The sequence below is a fragment of the Anomaloglossus baeobatrachus genome, chromosome 5 (genome assembly GCF_048569485.1).
Source record: "Anomaloglossus baeobatrachus isolate aAnoBae1 chromosome 5, aAnoBae1.hap1, whole genome shotgun sequence".
Taxonomy (NCBI): Eukaryota; Metazoa; Chordata; class Amphibia; order Anura; family Aromobatidae; genus Anomaloglossus; species Anomaloglossus baeobatrachus.
This window is the reverse complement of record NC_134357.1, coordinates 105,829,270-105,846,422: the sequence shown is the minus strand read 5'-3', so window position 1 is coordinate 105,846,422 and position 17,153 is coordinate 105,829,270. Positions and strand designations below refer to the sequence as shown.

Below are 17,153 nucleotides of genomic sequence, written 5' to 3'. Positions count from 1 at the left end.
GTTCTGGATCAGTGGACTACTAACATGGCCACTCCACCAGGGTTTTGCATCCTCTATTTTAAACATATACATATAAATTAAGCATTTTTGCAAATCAGAGCATTAAAGTGCTCTCATTATATATTAATTATGCTCTAATAATGTAGTAAATGTGACTTTTACCAGTTTGCTTATATATTTATTTTTTTATGTTTGTGTTTCCTTTATAAAGTGCAGTCCTATGCAAATGGCAACATGTGAAATGTAAGGATACGTTTTTCAAAAGCTAAACTATAATTTGATAACTGAAAGCATTAAGCTGCTATATAATGAACAAACGACACAAAAATAAAAGTAAATATCACTCCAAAAACAGCTAATAAAATAGATGAAGCTCAGCCATGTGGGTCCTAATTAATTTAAACCCCTCTTTCGTTACTTTTCCTCTTATAGGGTTTTACAGAGACATTGCATGAGACACTGCAGCCGCATCCCCCTAATTTCCCCCATGCAGGTTTACTATTTACTTATTCTTAGTAAATTACTAGAAGATTTATATATTGATAAAGGGAAACAAAAGGTAAGTTTAATCATCCAAGATCTCCATTCTAGTTCACTTGTTCTTCATATCATCAGTTTCAGCTCACACAGCTCACTCACATATTCCTCATTGTAACAGTCGTATTTCAAGGCTTTTTCATAGCAATCAATTGCATCATTTCTTTCCCCATTAGTATTATGGACAAAGCCAAGCAAAGCGTAGCCCTCAGCATCATGAATATCGTTCTTAATCTTCCTCATAGAAATCCTTGTTAGGGCCTTTTCACTCCATTCTCTGTCTTGATTGGGCACAGTGATCTGCAAACTCTTTTTATAGTAGTCGATGGCTTCTGATTCAGATCTCATGCAATATTCTTTAAACCGCCCATAATTGTAATAGATCTGCTGCTTCTCCTCATCTGTAAGATCGGGAAGTGACATAACAGCTTGAAAGCTCTCTTCGGCTTTTTGATACTTCTTTGCTTCACTATACATATTTGCTAAATCTACGTATGCATACACAAATGTTTTCTTGTGCTCCACCGTCTTCTCAAAATGAAAGAGGGCATTTTGGAGGAGGTCATCTAATTCCGCAGAGTGCATTTGTCTGCTATAATAGTTCCCATTTCCAAGCGACTTTTTGATATTTAAGTACTTTCTTTTGTAACATAATCCAGTTTGGTGATGTAGAAATCCAGAAGTTGGGATGAGATCTAATGCTGATTTTAAGACACGCAAGCCCTCACCTACCATCTCAGCTCTTCTGTAAAACTTTGCTACATAACGGAGCAAATATGGAAGGCTTGGGGCTTGTTCTAAGGCTTCTTCTATATACTTTTTTCCTTCACCAGTTCTTTTTAGGTCTTGCAGCTTTAATGCAAGAAGTGCCTTCACCACGGGATCTTTTGGACTCTTCTCTACTGCATTTCTCAATAACTAGTGATTTGCAATCTGGAGCAGTACATGTTCTGCCATTGAAACCCTCCAGTCTATAGACCACTGTTGCATATCCCGTGATCCACTCAGGATCTTCTGGCTCTAGCTCTAAAGCCTTCTGAAAACATTGTTTTGCTTCTTCATAATATTGTCCACCACATTTTAAGAATGACCAGCCTTTTTCCCCATAGATTTCTGCTATATCCTGTGGACCTTTCAGGTCTTTATAAATCTGCTCCACTTTATCTACATATTTCTGAGAATCTTCATACTGATTCATGTAGTAGTACACCCATGCATAATTTCCATATGTCACCAAATATTTTTGATCAGTCCCATCCGGATTGTTCTCTTCTATCATTTCTTCTGCTTTCTTTAAATTTGCAATAGCTTTTGTGTAATCTTTTCTCAGATGTATCACATAGGCAAGGAAATTGTACACCATGTATTTGTTCTTGGTGACCAGATATGTCAATTGGTCATACAATCGGTCCTCTAGTTCATCTGGGTCTTTGTCGTTTATGAGAAGTTTCCATGAAAAGTGACATTGAAGTTGTAGTAATCGCAGCTGTAATGCCTTCTTCGATAACCCACTGTGATAGAAAATAGGAGAGAGGATTGGTATTAATAATTTATAAAAAAGGAATATCATTTATATACAAAAATGTACAGTACTATATAATATATTGTATATGAATAGCTTGCTATGCATTCAAATAGATTCAGAAATATAATGGAAGTTTATTGTTCTCCTACTTGCTGCATACACTTACTATCTATGGCTAAAAACTGCATAATGAGAACCTTTCATGAAATTCTTTGTGTTGAACTGGACACATGATGTAATAGTAGCTGCAGAGTGAAATAAAATTATTTATTTATTTTTTATTTTGTCTCTCCATTGCAAAAATATTAAGAATTAAAATATTTGGCACCTAATGAGTCAAGTTTTGTTAAAGAAAATGTGTTGCAATTTTTATTTTTCTATTAATAAGTATTGATTATATACTTATTTCTAATATGAAATGGTATGTACTGTGTTAACATGTACCGTATTTATTTATTCTGCAGCTATGCATTTATTTGCTGATATGTATGTGTCTGAGCATGACACACCGTGAATACTGCAGCCGCAGGGCAGAGGAGACTTTGGTCAGTATCTAACTGTATCTATTATATCGTGGCTGCAGCAGTTGTGATCTATTCATGATGACCACAGGGCTGTCAGGGTCTTATCTGTGGGAGAAGTTGGATGCCATTGTATTGTAGTAATTCCCAATGTCACCAGTCACAGTGTTCTGCCGTGACAGCAGAGTGAGAGTAGCGGTGAGCCGTGATGGAGTAGAGTCAGTGAGTTGAGGTCGGGCAGCAGTGGTGACCGTAGATCCGGGGCTTTGGCAGGGAGTTCAGGTCAGGTAGTCTGGCATTGTACTACTAATGTCAGGCCACAGAGCAATTTTCACCGCAGGAAGAAGTCACTGTTGCAATGCTGCTATGAACAATGAGACTAGTACATCAGCAGTATCTTCTTCCAGTGGGAGAACTCGTCAGTAGTTGGTATTAGTAGTACATTGTCCAGCTGGTGGCAAGCACAGAACTGGATACTTTTGGTAAATAAGGAAACAGTGTCCCCTGTTCCAGGTTTGTGTCATAGTCGCCTCCCCTACTCTGGACTGTGTGTGGTTTAACCCAGCATTGACAGTGCGGGAAAGAGTCCGTGAGGAGACAGACTGGACTGAGGGAGATATAATAGTGGTTGTGCAGTGTGCCGCCCCCGTGCCAGCAGCTGGGCTGCTTGAATCCGGATCCGCAGTGTGGCTCGAGGGATTCTACCGGACCTGGGGGTAGCGCGGACACTTCAAATAAAAAGGGGACGTATTTGTACGGGATTTGCCGTAAACTGTCTGTGACGCTGTGACGCCCTGGCAAAACCAGGTAGTCACAGATAGGCACCCGCATAACATCTTCCCTCACTTAGGTGACACACAGCCGACCTGAAACCCTAGTTACCCCCCTTAGGGAAAGATAGGCACACCAGTGGGCGGGACCAGGTGGTTGGACACGCCCACCCAGGGGTCTAGACAGCCTGGGGTGGGAAAAACAGTCAGTTCAAGCCTAGATTGGGTTGTTGTTCAAGTTGAGAGGAGTGAGAGAGATCAAAGAGAGGTATAAGCCGATTCCACCTGCACATTACCAGTGCGCCAAAGACACATGTTGAGGAACATGAAGGAGGCAGGGGTCATCCGTGATAGTTGTAGTCCCTGGGCAGCTCCGTTGGTCCTGGTGAAGAAGAAGGACGGCACCATGATAATGTGTGTGGATTACCGGAAGATTAATCAGATAACGCATAAAGATGCGTACCCTCTTCCTCGCATTGAGGAATCGTTGGCTGCGCTAAGGACAGCTAATTATTTCTCTACTCTTGACCTCACTAGTGGCTACTGGCAGGTGTCGGTTGCGGAAGAAGACCGCAAGAAAATTACGTTCGCTACCCCGATGGGTCTCTGCGAGTTCAACAGCATGCCTTTTGGGTTGTGTAACGACCCAGGAACCTTCCAGAGGCTCATGGAGTGCTGCTTGGGACAACGCAACTTCGAGATAGTTCTGCTGTACCTGGATGACGGGATCGTCTGCTCTAAGACGTATGAGACCCATTTGGAACACCTAGCTGAAGTGTTTGAAGCCCTCTCCAAATACGGGATGAAACTGAAACCCTCTAAGTGCCATCTGCTGAAGCCCAGAGTGCAGTACCTCAGGCATGTGGTGAGTGTCGAAGGTGTGGCCCCAGATCCTGAGAAAATCCCAGTCATCCAGAGTTGGCCGCAGCCTACCACAGTTAAAGAGGTGAGGCAGTTCCTGGGCCTGGTGGGCTACTACCGTCGCTTCATCAAGGGTTACACCAAGATGGCAGCCCCCATGCAAGACCTCCTAGTGGGACAGACCAAGAATGGCAGAACCCCCGGGCCCCCATTCGCATGGAGTGAAAAGCACGAAGAATGGGTGTAGTAACAATTTAGTCTCTGGGAAACACCATGGTGTCAAACCAAGTGAATGTTGCAGAATTAAAAATTGCAAATAAGCCCTTGTGCCCAGCACATTGTAGTGCCCGTACATTGTGCCCAGCTTGTGGGTCTGTAAACCTGCACCTCATACATTTAAGTGGGCTCTCCTCACTACAATAATGCCAAACAAGTGGATGCTATCTGTGGTTTAGGCACATTGTGGGGCTCAGAAGAGAGGGGTTCATTTGGAGTGGGAGTGCCATAGTGTTTTTCCACTAGTGTGGAAGCCTCCTATAATTCTGTTTGACAATGACAGACTTGAGTGGGGACTTGTGTTTTTTTGGGTTCAGTTGAACGCTATTTTGTGAAAATTTTGATACAGAACATTTTGCAACAGTTCACATTTGTCTTGTGCTCTATGCTGACTGCTTACATCGGGGTTTCCATCTAGATCTCCGATATACGTGATTTAGTTATAACACAAGATGGATCTATTCACTAAGGAGGCACCAGACTCTGTTTCTCAGCTGAGGACACTCGCGTCTCCGCAGCATAAATTCACATGATGCATCTAGGGAAGCCATACTGAATGTCAGTTTATGCTGCAGAGAAAAGACGCACAGTGGGCATGGGATTTCTATTAATCAATCCACTGTGCTTGTACTGCACAATGCAACAGTTTGGATGCAGCAAAAACACGCTGCGTCCAATATGCTGCTATTCCTAATTATGGGCACGCACCCTTACACGTAATCCTGGTGCAAGCACTCAGCGTAGAGCGCAAGATATATATGAGCTGCGCCGTACTGCAATCTATTAGAGGCAGCATGAACAAATCAACAGCAGGTGAAGAATTGACTTTATTTATTTTTTATGCTGTTCACCTTGCAGTATAGGTGATTAGGCATCTTTATTTCTCCGGTCAGTACCATTACAGCGATACCAGGTTTATATAATTTTTTAGGTTTTTACAAAATAAACGTTTTTTGCATCATTGGATTTTGAAGGCTATAGTTTTTTTATTTTTCTGCCCACAGAGTCATGTGAGGGTTTGTTTTTTGCGGGATGGCTTGGAGTTTTTATTGGTACCATTTTTGGTCACATAATTTTTGATTGCTTTCTATTCCACTTTTTGTGAGGCAAAAATCAAGAAGAAATAGCAACTCAGGAATAGGTTTTGTTTTTTTTATGCCGTTCGCCATGCCGTAAAAGTGATAAGATAACTTTATTCTTCAGGTTGGTATGATTACAGAAAGACCATATTTTTATAGTTTTATTTTTGTTTTGCTGCTTTTATACCATAAAAACAATTTTATAAGAAAAAAACAGTTTTTGTATTGTTGCATTCTGAGAGCTATAACTTTTTATTTTTTGTCTGAGAGAGCTGTATGGTGGCTTGTTTTTCTGCGGGATAAGATGACGTTTTCAGCTGTACCATTTTTATGTATATATGACTTTTTGATCGCATTTTATTCCACTTTTTTGTCAGCTGTATATTGAAAAGACAGTTTTTGTTAGATTTTTTTATTTATTTTATTTAATAAAGTGTTCACTGAAGGGGTTAACTAGTGTGATAGTTTTATAGCTCGAGTTGTTACGGACACGGCAATACCAAATATGTTTACTTTTTTTGTTTATTTTGTTTTTTTTACACAAATATAACTATTTATTGGAATTTTTTTATTTTTTTATTCTTTAGTTTCTGATTTTTTTTAATATTTTATTTTTTTAAACTTTTTGTAACTTTTTCATTTAATAGGTCACCATCACAATGATCGGGCCCTCGTTATTACATCGCGGGGGTGCCGATTTAGATGGGAGAGAGAGTGCGATCCTTTTGCCAATCCCCTAACTGTTGCGATCGGTATTGATCGTGACAATTAGTGGGTTAAACAGCCAGGGACGGCGCAGGCACCGAACAGGAGCCCTGCAAACCTCCTCCTAACTGCTGACATGCTTAGCTTTTAAATTGTAGCCTGGTCCGATGTTATGTACAAGTCTTAATAAATTAGAATATCATCAAAAAGTTACTTTATGGAGTTGTATAGGAGAAAGGTTTTTTTGCCGCGATCACACCACATTGCTCGATTGTATTAAATTTATGTCTTTTAATTCTATTGTAGTCACAGGACCAAGTATTGAGTGCATTTACTGTACAGACTTTTCAGTAGGTTTTTCAGTTGATCTTATATCAATATACCTAATTTAGACGTGTCCGTGTGTCTGTGCGCAATGAGTCATCCACAGCCCTATGTTGCCGAGGTAACAGTGTGAGGCAACATTGTGAGGCAACATTATGAGGCAACACACAATGCACAAAGACACAAATTTCACAAAGATGAGAACAAGATAGAATACGTGTCGAAAATGAAAGAGCCACTCGACGACGGCAAGTTACATTGGCCGCTAAAGGGCTTCTCAATCAAATTGATCAGACACGTATTGAAGAGCACTATGCTGGCGAACTGACATTTCATTATAAGTTCTGCCAATCTAAAAATTTCAAGGCAAAATGGCGCAGGACAAAACATTTCCTTCCTGCTGCAAGAGAGGGCGCATCCAATTACATCCCATTCGTATAGATGATCAATTAGTAAAGTTGATGAAAGGAGAGCATCAGTGTACCGCCCCAGTGCCAAGAGTTAGGCTGCTGCTCGGATCCAGGTCCGCGGTGGCTCGAGGGATCTCCGTACCCGAGAGGAGGATGGGGTCGCGCGGACACCCGAAATAAAAGAGGGTATTTACATGGGAGTTTGTGATCGTAGTTCGTGACGCCACCCACGGTATGTGGTAAGGTGGGATACCACCGCTGCTGTTAAGGGCACCGGGTGGCGGTGGAATGGCAGCTGGATGTTTAACCCCTGCGTGGGTAGGGGGATGATGCCCGGGGGCTTGGTGATGGAGAGTTGGGAGTTCTGTGGGGAGGAAAGGGTCACTGCGTACTCACTCAGTCCAATAATGCTGACACCGACAACTTGTGAACCAGAATTCGTAGCACCTCTGTAGCCAGGAGGGAGCACGCCGGGATCCAGTGCCTGATGATGTTGCTTGTTAGCCTGTGACCTTGACCTTGGCACCTTGTTCTACAGTTGGTCCCTTTCAGGTTGGAACTGAACGGGTTCCGCTAACCCGTATGGCTAACGGAGTGAGCTTGCTCTCAGGATTCACGCTTGGGATTTTCTGGACTGTGTAGTAGGAAAGTCCTATCCCTCTCGTTGTACTAGTACCCCGATTTTGGAGCGGGTGGAGGGCGAGTCTTGAAGGCCTCGTCCTCATCGGGTAAAATACCAGGACGCATGAAGCTTCTTCCCACCTTAGGGTCCACGTACCCCGTCGTGCCCTACCCCCTGCCCGGACAAAGCTCAAACCCGCCGGCTGCCCTGCTCTGCAGTTCCGTGCCCCTTGACACAGTCCCCTGCGACTGGGGTTCCAGCTCCTACCAGGCCCAGACCAACGTCTGCCACCTAGTAACTGAGGAGCCCAGCTCCCTGAAATCTCTACACGAGAGTCACCACTCAACCACTCTCTACAACTGTCTCCTAACAGTCCTGACCTCCCCTTACCAACCCCCCAAGTGGCCAGCCCTATTCCCTTCAGGCTGTCCACTGGTGTGCCTGGTGGGTGTGGTGCAGAGTGTTTCTAGGATTTTGATTAGCTTGTTCTTGGCAACACCACAGGCTAGGGATCCGTAACCAAGGAGGATCGGATACTGTGCTGAAGGGCAGATTGCACAATACCCTGTGACGACCTGATAGGCCAGGGCGTCACATTCCCCCTTGGTTAAATGTAGCTCGTCCCTGAGCTACAGACACCAGAGGTTTAATTTTATTTATTTTTTTCAACTAGAAAGAAAAGTGGTTAACACAATTTTTTTTATTAACAGGTTCCATCCAACACAGGGGAGGCACTTCACTTAAATGTTACTAAACAATAATTGAGTTCGTCTCTCAATGGTGGGACGCTACTGATTTTGGTGGCAACGGAGAACCAACCTACTCCGTTGCAGCCCCTTCCTGCGACAGTCCAGTCCCAATGTCCCGGATCCCAATAACCCGCCAACCAAACAACCTGAACCCCTGGAAACCTATCCTTGGGTCCGTGACCAGGTTAAGGTCCCGGGTGTTGTCTTTCGACGATTCTGGTTGGCACAGGAGGTGCAACTATGTGCAATACACAAGTTCGTGTTGGTCACGCCAGTCCTATGACCATGGTCCATATTTACTTATATCTATAAAAACAATAACAGAGTCCATGTACCGGGTGAACACTCTGAAAAGGAATCTAGTGGTTAATCAGGTAACTTCTTCGTTCATTTGCAATTAGTTATTCAGCATTTATTTACTAACATTTTGTACATAGAAAATAACAAACTGTGAAAAACAATAAACAAAAGCACCGGTACCTAACAATTCTATGGCATCGTTAAACTACTGGTATTATAACATTTTTTTAATACTCTTCTCTGTACCTCCGGGGAAGCTGACCAAAATTAACATGGGATGATCTCCTCAACTCTGTTCCCTCCTCCCCTTCTTGTGGTATGGCTACACTTTCTCCAAGTTCCTCACCCTCAGCGCTAGGTGTTGCTGGTAGGACCCTACGTGTGCGTGGCAAGGGTATGGGCACTACTCTAGGTGCTGGAGTGGGTGCAGTGTCAGTAAGCCTTTCCTGTTCTGGTTCTTCCACAGGTTGTGGGAATATTAACACAGGGACTATTACTGCTCCATTCTGCATGGGCCAATCTTCCGGAAAATCTCCTAGAATGGTATGGATCACTCTTTTCTCCTGCCACTTGGGTCTGAGGTTGTGGTTCTTCTGCCACTCTTAAAGGTTCTGGGCATTTTTTCAGATGATCCCGAGACACCGTAGCCGTAGTTCTCCTGTGATCCTTGCTGATCAAACAGGTCTTTTGGTTGTCTAAGTTGGATGGCTGTACCACATACTGCTCCCTTTCCCTTTGATCATCCAACTTGTGTTGTTTCCTCTTTATTTTCAACACGACTTCACCAGGGCCAAAGGGAGCTACTTTTGCTTGTTTGTTGAAGTTCCTTTCTTGCCGTTCTCGGGTTTGATTCCAACTTTCCTCAACACACTTCTGAATCTGCTTGTACTGAGCTTGGCGACATGAGTCCCAATCCTCTCCGGGTGCGCAGGCCTCAGGCAATTCAACCTCCATCTCCAAGTCCACCGGGAGTCTTCCAGGTCGAGCCCTCATCAGGTAGGCTGGGGTACACTTGGTGGATCCCACCGGAATGTTGTTGTAGATGTCTACTAAGTCCGGCAGTTGTTCAGGCCACCAATTCCGTTCTTCATGGGGAAAGTCTTTAGCAGATTAATCACCAGGTGGTTCATCTTCTCGCACATCCCATTCGTCTGTGCATGGTAGGGAGTAGTGCGGATCTTCTTGCAACCATACAGACTGCAGAACTCCTGAAAGATCTCAGCTTCAAATGCAGGGCCCTGATCCGTAAGGACTCGGTCAAGGTACCCATGTGGCCTTCAAAAGTGGGCTTGGAACGCCTTTTCCGCAGTACTGGCAGTCAAATCTTTAACACTAGAAGTCCCAGGGAGGGGTAATTTGACATTTCTACCATTGGAACCCTATGGAGCTCGAAATTCCTGGGACTTCTAGTGTTAACAGGCACCACCACCAGGAACCGTGAGTAGTGGTCAACCATTGTGAGCGCATACGTGTACCCGCTTTGGCTGGGGGTTAGCTTGACTTGGTCCAAAGCCACGATCTCCAGGGGTTGCTTGGTGACAATTGGCTGAAGTGGTGCTTGTTGACTTATGCCGTCTTGCCTCCTCAGGGCACAGGGGCCGCAATTCCTACACCAGGCCTCTATGGAGTCTCTCATCCCTATCCAATAGAAGCGACTTCTGAGCAACATCTCCAGCTTCTTCCACCAGAAGTGCCCGGCTCCATCATGGTATGCCTCCAGCACCACTGGAATGTATGACTTGGGAACTACGATCTGACAGATTCTCTCGTGGGTCTTAGGGTTGATCAAGCCTCGGCATAGCTTGCCTTGATGCAGATAAAGCCGACCCCAGTCTTGTCACAATTTTCTGGCCTCCTCTGGGGCGCCTGGTCCAAGACGGGCATCAGCTCTGGCTAGCAACACCTTGACCAACTTGATTGCAGGGTCTCGGTCCTGGGCTTCTTGCCAGCTGTGATGAGGCAACGGTTTGCAGATCATCTCCTGCTGGTGAACACTGGATCTGGACCGCTCTTCAGGTATGGGCTGATGGAACGCTGGTAGCTCCACCTCTTCCAGATCATCTTCATCCCGCTCATCATCTAACAGATGGGGCATCCTGGACAGGGCATCGGCGTTAGTGTTCTTACGGCCAGCCCGATATTTGATAACAAAATCATAATTGGCTAACCGTGCGACCCATCATTGCTCCAGGGCTCCCAGCTTTGCCGTATCCAGGTGGGTCAACGGATTATTATCTGTATAGACTGTGAATTTGGCGGTGGCAAGGTAGTGCTTGAATCTTTCTGTCACAGCCCAGACAAGCACCAGGAACTCCAAATTAAAGGAGCTATAATTTTCTTGGTTTCTCTCCATAGGTCTCAACTTCCGGCAGGCATAGGCGATCACCTTCCCCTTGCCTTTCTGCACCTGCGACAAGACGGCTCCTAATCCCACATTACTGGCATACGTATACAACATGAACGGGAGACCGTAGTCAGGATAGGCCAGGATTTCGTCTCCGGTCAGGACAGACTAAATCCGCTCAAAGGAGTCTTCTTGCTCCTTGCCCCATTTGAATGCCCTGAGGATTTGCCGTGCACTGTCTGACCCACCAGAAGGTCCTGTAAGGGGGCCATTATCTGGGTATACCCCTTGACAAACCTCCGGTAGTACCCCATCAGGCCCAGGAACTGTCGCAACTCTCTGACAGTAGTGGGCCGCGACCAATTCTGTATGGCTGATCTTCTCTGGGGCTGGTGCTACGCCTTCGGCACTCACCACATGCCCTAAGTACTGTACCTTTGGCTTTAGTAGGTGAAATTTGGATGGCTTGAGCTTCATGTCGTATTTGGACAGGGTGTCAAACATCTCTGCTAGGTGCTCCAGGTGTGCTTCGTAGGTTTTGGAGTAAACAATGACGTCGTCCAGATACAACAAGACGGTCTCAAAGTTGCAGTGGCCCAAGCAGCACTCCATTAGCCTCTTGAATGTCCCGGGTGCATTGCACAGCCCGAATGGCATGCTATTAAATTCACATAAGCCCATCAGAGTAGCGAACGTGGTCTTCTCCTGATCTTCCTCAGCGACTGCCACCTGCCAGTACCCGCTGGTGAGATCAAGGGTGAAAAAGTAAGTATCAGACTTCAAAGCAGCTAACTATTCCTCAATTCAGGGTAAAGGGTAGGCGTCTTTGTGTGTGATTTTGTTAATCTGTCGATAGTCTACACACATCCTGATTGTCCCATCCTTTTTCCTTACTAGTACCAGCGGGGCAGCCCAGGGACCACAGCTATCATGAATCACTCAGGCTTCTTTCATGCTTCTGAGCATATCTTTGGCACATTGGTAATGGGCAGGTGGTATAGGCCTATACCTCTCCTTGAGAGGTGGGTGAGTGTCTGTGGGTATGTGGTGTTGTCCCCCTTTAATCCGCCCAAAGTCCAATGGGTGTTTGCTAAAGACCTGCTCATACTCCCTGGCAACCCTGTAGACCCCTTGTTTATGATGTGCAGGTGTAAAGTTGGTACCCACGTGTAACTCCTGACACCACTTATCTGCCGGGTCCTGGGGGCTACCACTGGGGAGCCGGCTAGGCTTCTCTGAGGAGCCTGTTGCATGGATGTCATCTGCATTTACTGTAAACAGCTTGGCTATGGTGGCGTATCTGGGTAGTGTAACTTTCTCCTCCCCACAGTTCAGCACTCACATGGGCACTCTCCCGTTCTGGACATCAACTACCCCCCTGGCCGTAAACACTGTGGGCAAATGCTCTGAGGGTAGGGGCTCTACCCCTGCCAGGTAATCCTGTCCCCGGGAGCCTACAGCTGCCCTGCACCATATCAACATTTCATTTCGTGGGGGCACTACCAGAGTGGCCACATCCACTACCCGTACACCACCTATTTCTCCTCCGGAAAAATTTACCTGTTGCTGCTGCAGGAGGGCTCGGATCTCACTTGTAGGACTCTCTGTCGCCATGCTCCTGCAGTCTCAGACAGCTGTTGAAGCAAAAACAGCACTTCACTCATACAATTCTCAATGACATTTGTTCCTAAAATGATCTTCGGGTTCCAATCACTAGGGTCATTTTGCATTACTATGAGGCCTTGTCTCGGCAATTCTACCCTGCTTAATGGTCACCTCTTTGAACCCAATTTGAGTCACAAGTAACCCGTTGACAGCATAGATGGTCAGGCTATCGTCCGGTAGGGTCAGATCATCATAAAGCCAGAATTTCTTATACAGTATGTAGGGAATAGTCTTTACCTGGGAGCCGGTATCAAGGACTGCAGAGGTCGGGATCCCATCCAGGGTGATGGAAACAATGGGTCGTCCCCTTACATACCGCTCTCTCCAGTCTGCTGGGCCTTGGCAATTTATTCCTGGGGATTGGCCCTTGGCCTCAGGGGCTGCGCGCTTAAAGGACAGCTTCGTGCGTAGTGGCCGGTCTTGTTGCACTTGTAGCATACTGGTGGGCCATACCGATCGTTGCACCGTCCTTTATACGCCGAGGTCCGCTTCCTCATCCATGGGACGTCCTCAGGGCAGTCGGCCAGTTGGATTTCCCTTGATGAAGTGGTCTTGGACTTGAGCTGCATTGCCTTTAGAATCCGGGCAACATCTTTACTTAGTTGCTGTACTTGGGTAGATAAATTGCTTGTTCCGGTCCCAGGCATTGTTAACGGAGGGGGCTCCGGCAGTGCCAGGGCAGTGGGCTTCACTTGGATTGGAGACGTTCCAGCTTGCTAGGACGGGAGTGGAGAGTCAGGAGCCTTTTGGGGGTTGCAGGGCTTTAATTGCTTGTTCCTTCAGGGTAGCAAAGTCCAAAGCAGAATGCTCTAGGGCACACAGCCTAAGCTGCTTGCGGTCCTCCACTGACCCAAGGCCTTGTAGGAACTGCTCCACTAGCATCTTGTTCCCCTCTGGCTCTCCAATATTGTTGCTCAGTCGTAGGGTCCGCAGCGCCACTTGTAGCTTCAAGGCGTAATCCCTAATGCTGTCTTGGGGCTGTTGCTTGCAGCTGTAAAATCTCATCCTGAGCTCCGCTTCCATGCGAGTTTCAAATGCAGCTCCTTGTCTTCTGAAAATGGCGGCTGCGGATACCCGATCCACCTCAGTCCACGTCTCCACCTCTAGCTCGGCAGTGCCAGTCAACTGCCCGAGCACCACCAACGCCCACTGCCGTCCGGTCAGGGCATACATGTCAAGGACGTTACATTTTTTTCTCTTGAATCCTTGCAGCACGTCTGGTCGGCCATCATAGTGTGGGAGCCAGGCAGCACCCGGTACATACGGCAAGGTTATAGGCATTATGGGCACAACCGCCTCAGGTCCTGGTGCAGCCGCTTCTGCAGCCGGAGCGGCGCCCGCTGCATCAACGTTGTCCTGGTTGGGTGGAGGCAGCGCTGCCACACTTCCATCGTCTGGCGCCGACATCTTCGCGCACCCCCTTGGTTTTCACTTCGCACTCCTTCACACGCTGTGTCCCTCTGGGAACTTTCGGTTCCAGCCTCACAAGCAAGACGAAGGGCGGGGATTAGGCTTCATGTGCTTTCTCGGGGAAGACAGCATTTTGGTGCGAACAGATGGCGGAAAATGGCGGAATTGGTGGGAAGCAGAATCTTGACTTGCGGTTTTCGGCTTTCAAGGCGAATGTCACCCAGGTAAGTGGGTCCTGTATCCTGTTCGTGACGCCAGGTTTTTCGAGGTGTACCGCCCCAGCGCCAGCAGTCAGGCTGCTGCTTGGATCCGGATCTGCGGTGGCTCGAGGGATCTCCGTACCCAAGGGGGGGGGTGTAGCTCGGACACCCGAAATAAAAGGGGGTATTTACATTGGAATTCGTGATTGTAGTTCGTGACGCCACCCATGGTATGTCATAAGGTGGGATACCACCACTGCTGTTAAGGGTGCCCGGTGGCGGGGAATGGCAGCTGGATGTTCAACCCCTCCGTGGGTAGGGGGATGATGCCCCGTGGCTTGGTGATGGAGAGTTGGGAGTTCCGTGGGGAGGAAAGGGGTCACTGCGTACTCACTCAGTCCAATAATGCTGACACCGACAACTTGTGAACCAGAATTCGTAGCACCTCTGTAGCCAGGAGGGAGCACGCCGGAATCCCGTGCCTGATTATGTTGCTTGTTAGCCTGTGACCTTGACCTTGGCAGCTTGTTCTACAGTTGGTTCCTTTCAGCTTGGAACTGAACGGGTCCCGCTCACCTGTATGGCTAACGGAGTGAGCTTGCTCTCAGGGTTCACGCTTGGGATTTTCTGGACTGTGTAGTGGGAAAGTCCTATCCCTCTCGTTGCTCTAGTACCCCGATTTTGGAGCGGGTGGAGGGCGAGTCTTGAAGGCCTCGTCCTCGTCGGGTAAATTACCAGGACGCATGAAGCTACTTCCCGGCCTAGGGTTCACGTACCCAGTCGTGGCCTGGCCCCTGCCTGGAGAAAGCTCAAGGCTGCTGGCTGCCCTGCTCGACAGTTCCGTGCCCTTTGACACAGTCCCCTGCGACTGGGGTTCCAGCTCCTACCAGGCCCAGATCAACGTCTGCCACCTAGTAACTAAGGAGCCCAGCTCCCTGACCTCTCGACACGAGAATCACCACTCAACCACTCTCTACAACTGTCTCCTAACACTCCTGAACTCCCCTTACCAACCCCCCAAGTGGCCAGACCTATTCCCTTCATGCTGTCCACTGGTGTGTCTGGTGGGTGTGGTGCAGAGTGTTTCTAGGATTTTGATTAGCTTGTTCTTGGCAACACCACAGGCTAGGGATTCGTAACCAAGGAGGATCGGATACTGTGCTGAAGGGCAGATTGCACAATACCCTGTGACAACCTGATAGGCCAGGGCGTCACATCAGCACTCTAATAACTTTATGGCTAATATAAGGCAATACAATAGCTCTCTTGCTTTGGCATCAATGGGAGCATAAGTAGCGTCACCACATGGCCATGGTCCATACTGTTTTCGAATTCATGGACAAATTTACCACAGAACTACCTCAATGCATCCTGCTGTGGGTAGTACTCCCAAGTTTACCCAGATTTATATCTTGGACAGTGAAGAAGCATTAAGTACAAGAAGTCAAGCTAATAAAAAGTACCTCCCAGCACTGCTGTCATCTCTTGGGGAGAAAATGAAAGCAATAAACCCACTCGCAAGAGCCTTCACAATGATGAGGGAATTTGAAATAGAGGAAGAAAGAATTGCTAAATTAGAAAATCGCGATCCACTCAAAATAACAATGTCAATTATAAATGACATTTAATAGGGACATCAGAGTTCACCTGAAAAGTGAAAACCAAAGAGCTCAAATCACCTTTCTTCACAGAAAGTGTGATGCAATGACATATCCAATTCTATTCCCATACGGGGACGGTGGATGGACAATAAATTTAACAACTCCAATTGCCCTAAGTGTGCAACATCAAGGAATTGGTGACATTAATCTACCATCCTTACCAGTAGATCATACACAAGGTAAGAGTGACAGAAGACGTACCCCAGGTATTTATGTTTGCTGTTAGTCTGCACATACCCAGTCTGGTGCGTGGTTACACCCCATTACGAGGTCAGTCTTATGCGTGGTTACACCCCATTGTGTGGTTCATAATCCCACCATGTTCCCGAAGGGCGCGCAATCACTCATAATATTCTAATTTTCTGAGATAATGACTTTTGGGTTTTCATTGGCTTTAAGCCATAATCATCAACATTAACAGAAATAAACACTTGAAGTAGATCACTCTGTAATGACTCTATATAATATATGCGTTTCCCTTTTTGTTTTGAATTACTGAAATAAATTAACTTTTTGATGATATTCTGATTTATTGAGAGGCATCTTTATGTGTCACACTACAAAAATGTCGTTATGCCAGGATTGCAAATCAAAAGAGGAGGAGATGATGGCAGGTTAGAAGAGGTGCGCAGAGTCTGTATGTTGGCTATGAACTATCAACCTAATAGTCCAAGAGAAAAAATCCAGCACCCATAAATCTTCTTAATAAAAGTTGTTGCTTTATTTATTCCATAAAATTATTTTAAAAGTAGAAGCAGGCCGGTCTATGCGTTTCGAGCTGACATACTTTTAATCATGACAAACAAACATGTAGGTAACACACTTAAATAAAAACACAGCTACCATTCTAGACTCTCTGAGGAAGGGGAGGAGAAAGCAAGATCAGGTGTAGTCCAAATGTAGAACGCTAAAAGGTAGCATACAACACACAGTAATTTTAGAATGGATAGATCATTTGAATTTATCCTCTGTTGGACGCTGGTGTTGAGCTCCCTCTGGGGGCCAGGAGTGGTAATGCAGCTGATTCTGAATCTGTGACTCAGACAGGTGTTGGAATTAATTGGGAATTCAAGAAGTCCTATTGCAGATCAGCTCAGTGTATTTAGAAGAGCATTTTCTGCCTGGCGGCCGCCGGTGGTAGATGTTTTCCTGCGGCTTCTGAAGATGGCTGGGAGTTTTCCCTTCAGTTTCTCC

General features: G+C 46.2%; 1 protein-coding gene across 1 annotated transcript; it reads right to left on the bottom strand.

Moving 5' to 3' along the window:
* Positions 1-488: 488 nt before the first annotated feature.
* Positions 489-14,095, bottom strand: LOC142312668 (interferon-induced protein with tetratricopeptide repeats 5-like). The gene is given in 5 exon segments (XM_075351664.1): positions 489-1,456; positions 1,458-2,048; positions 10,593-10,775; positions 13,142-13,404; positions 13,565-14,095. Coding segments are annotated over 5 exon segments (2,421 nt in total). The 3' UTR covers positions 489-603.
* Between the last annotated feature and the right edge of the window lie 3,058 nt (positions 14,096-17,153).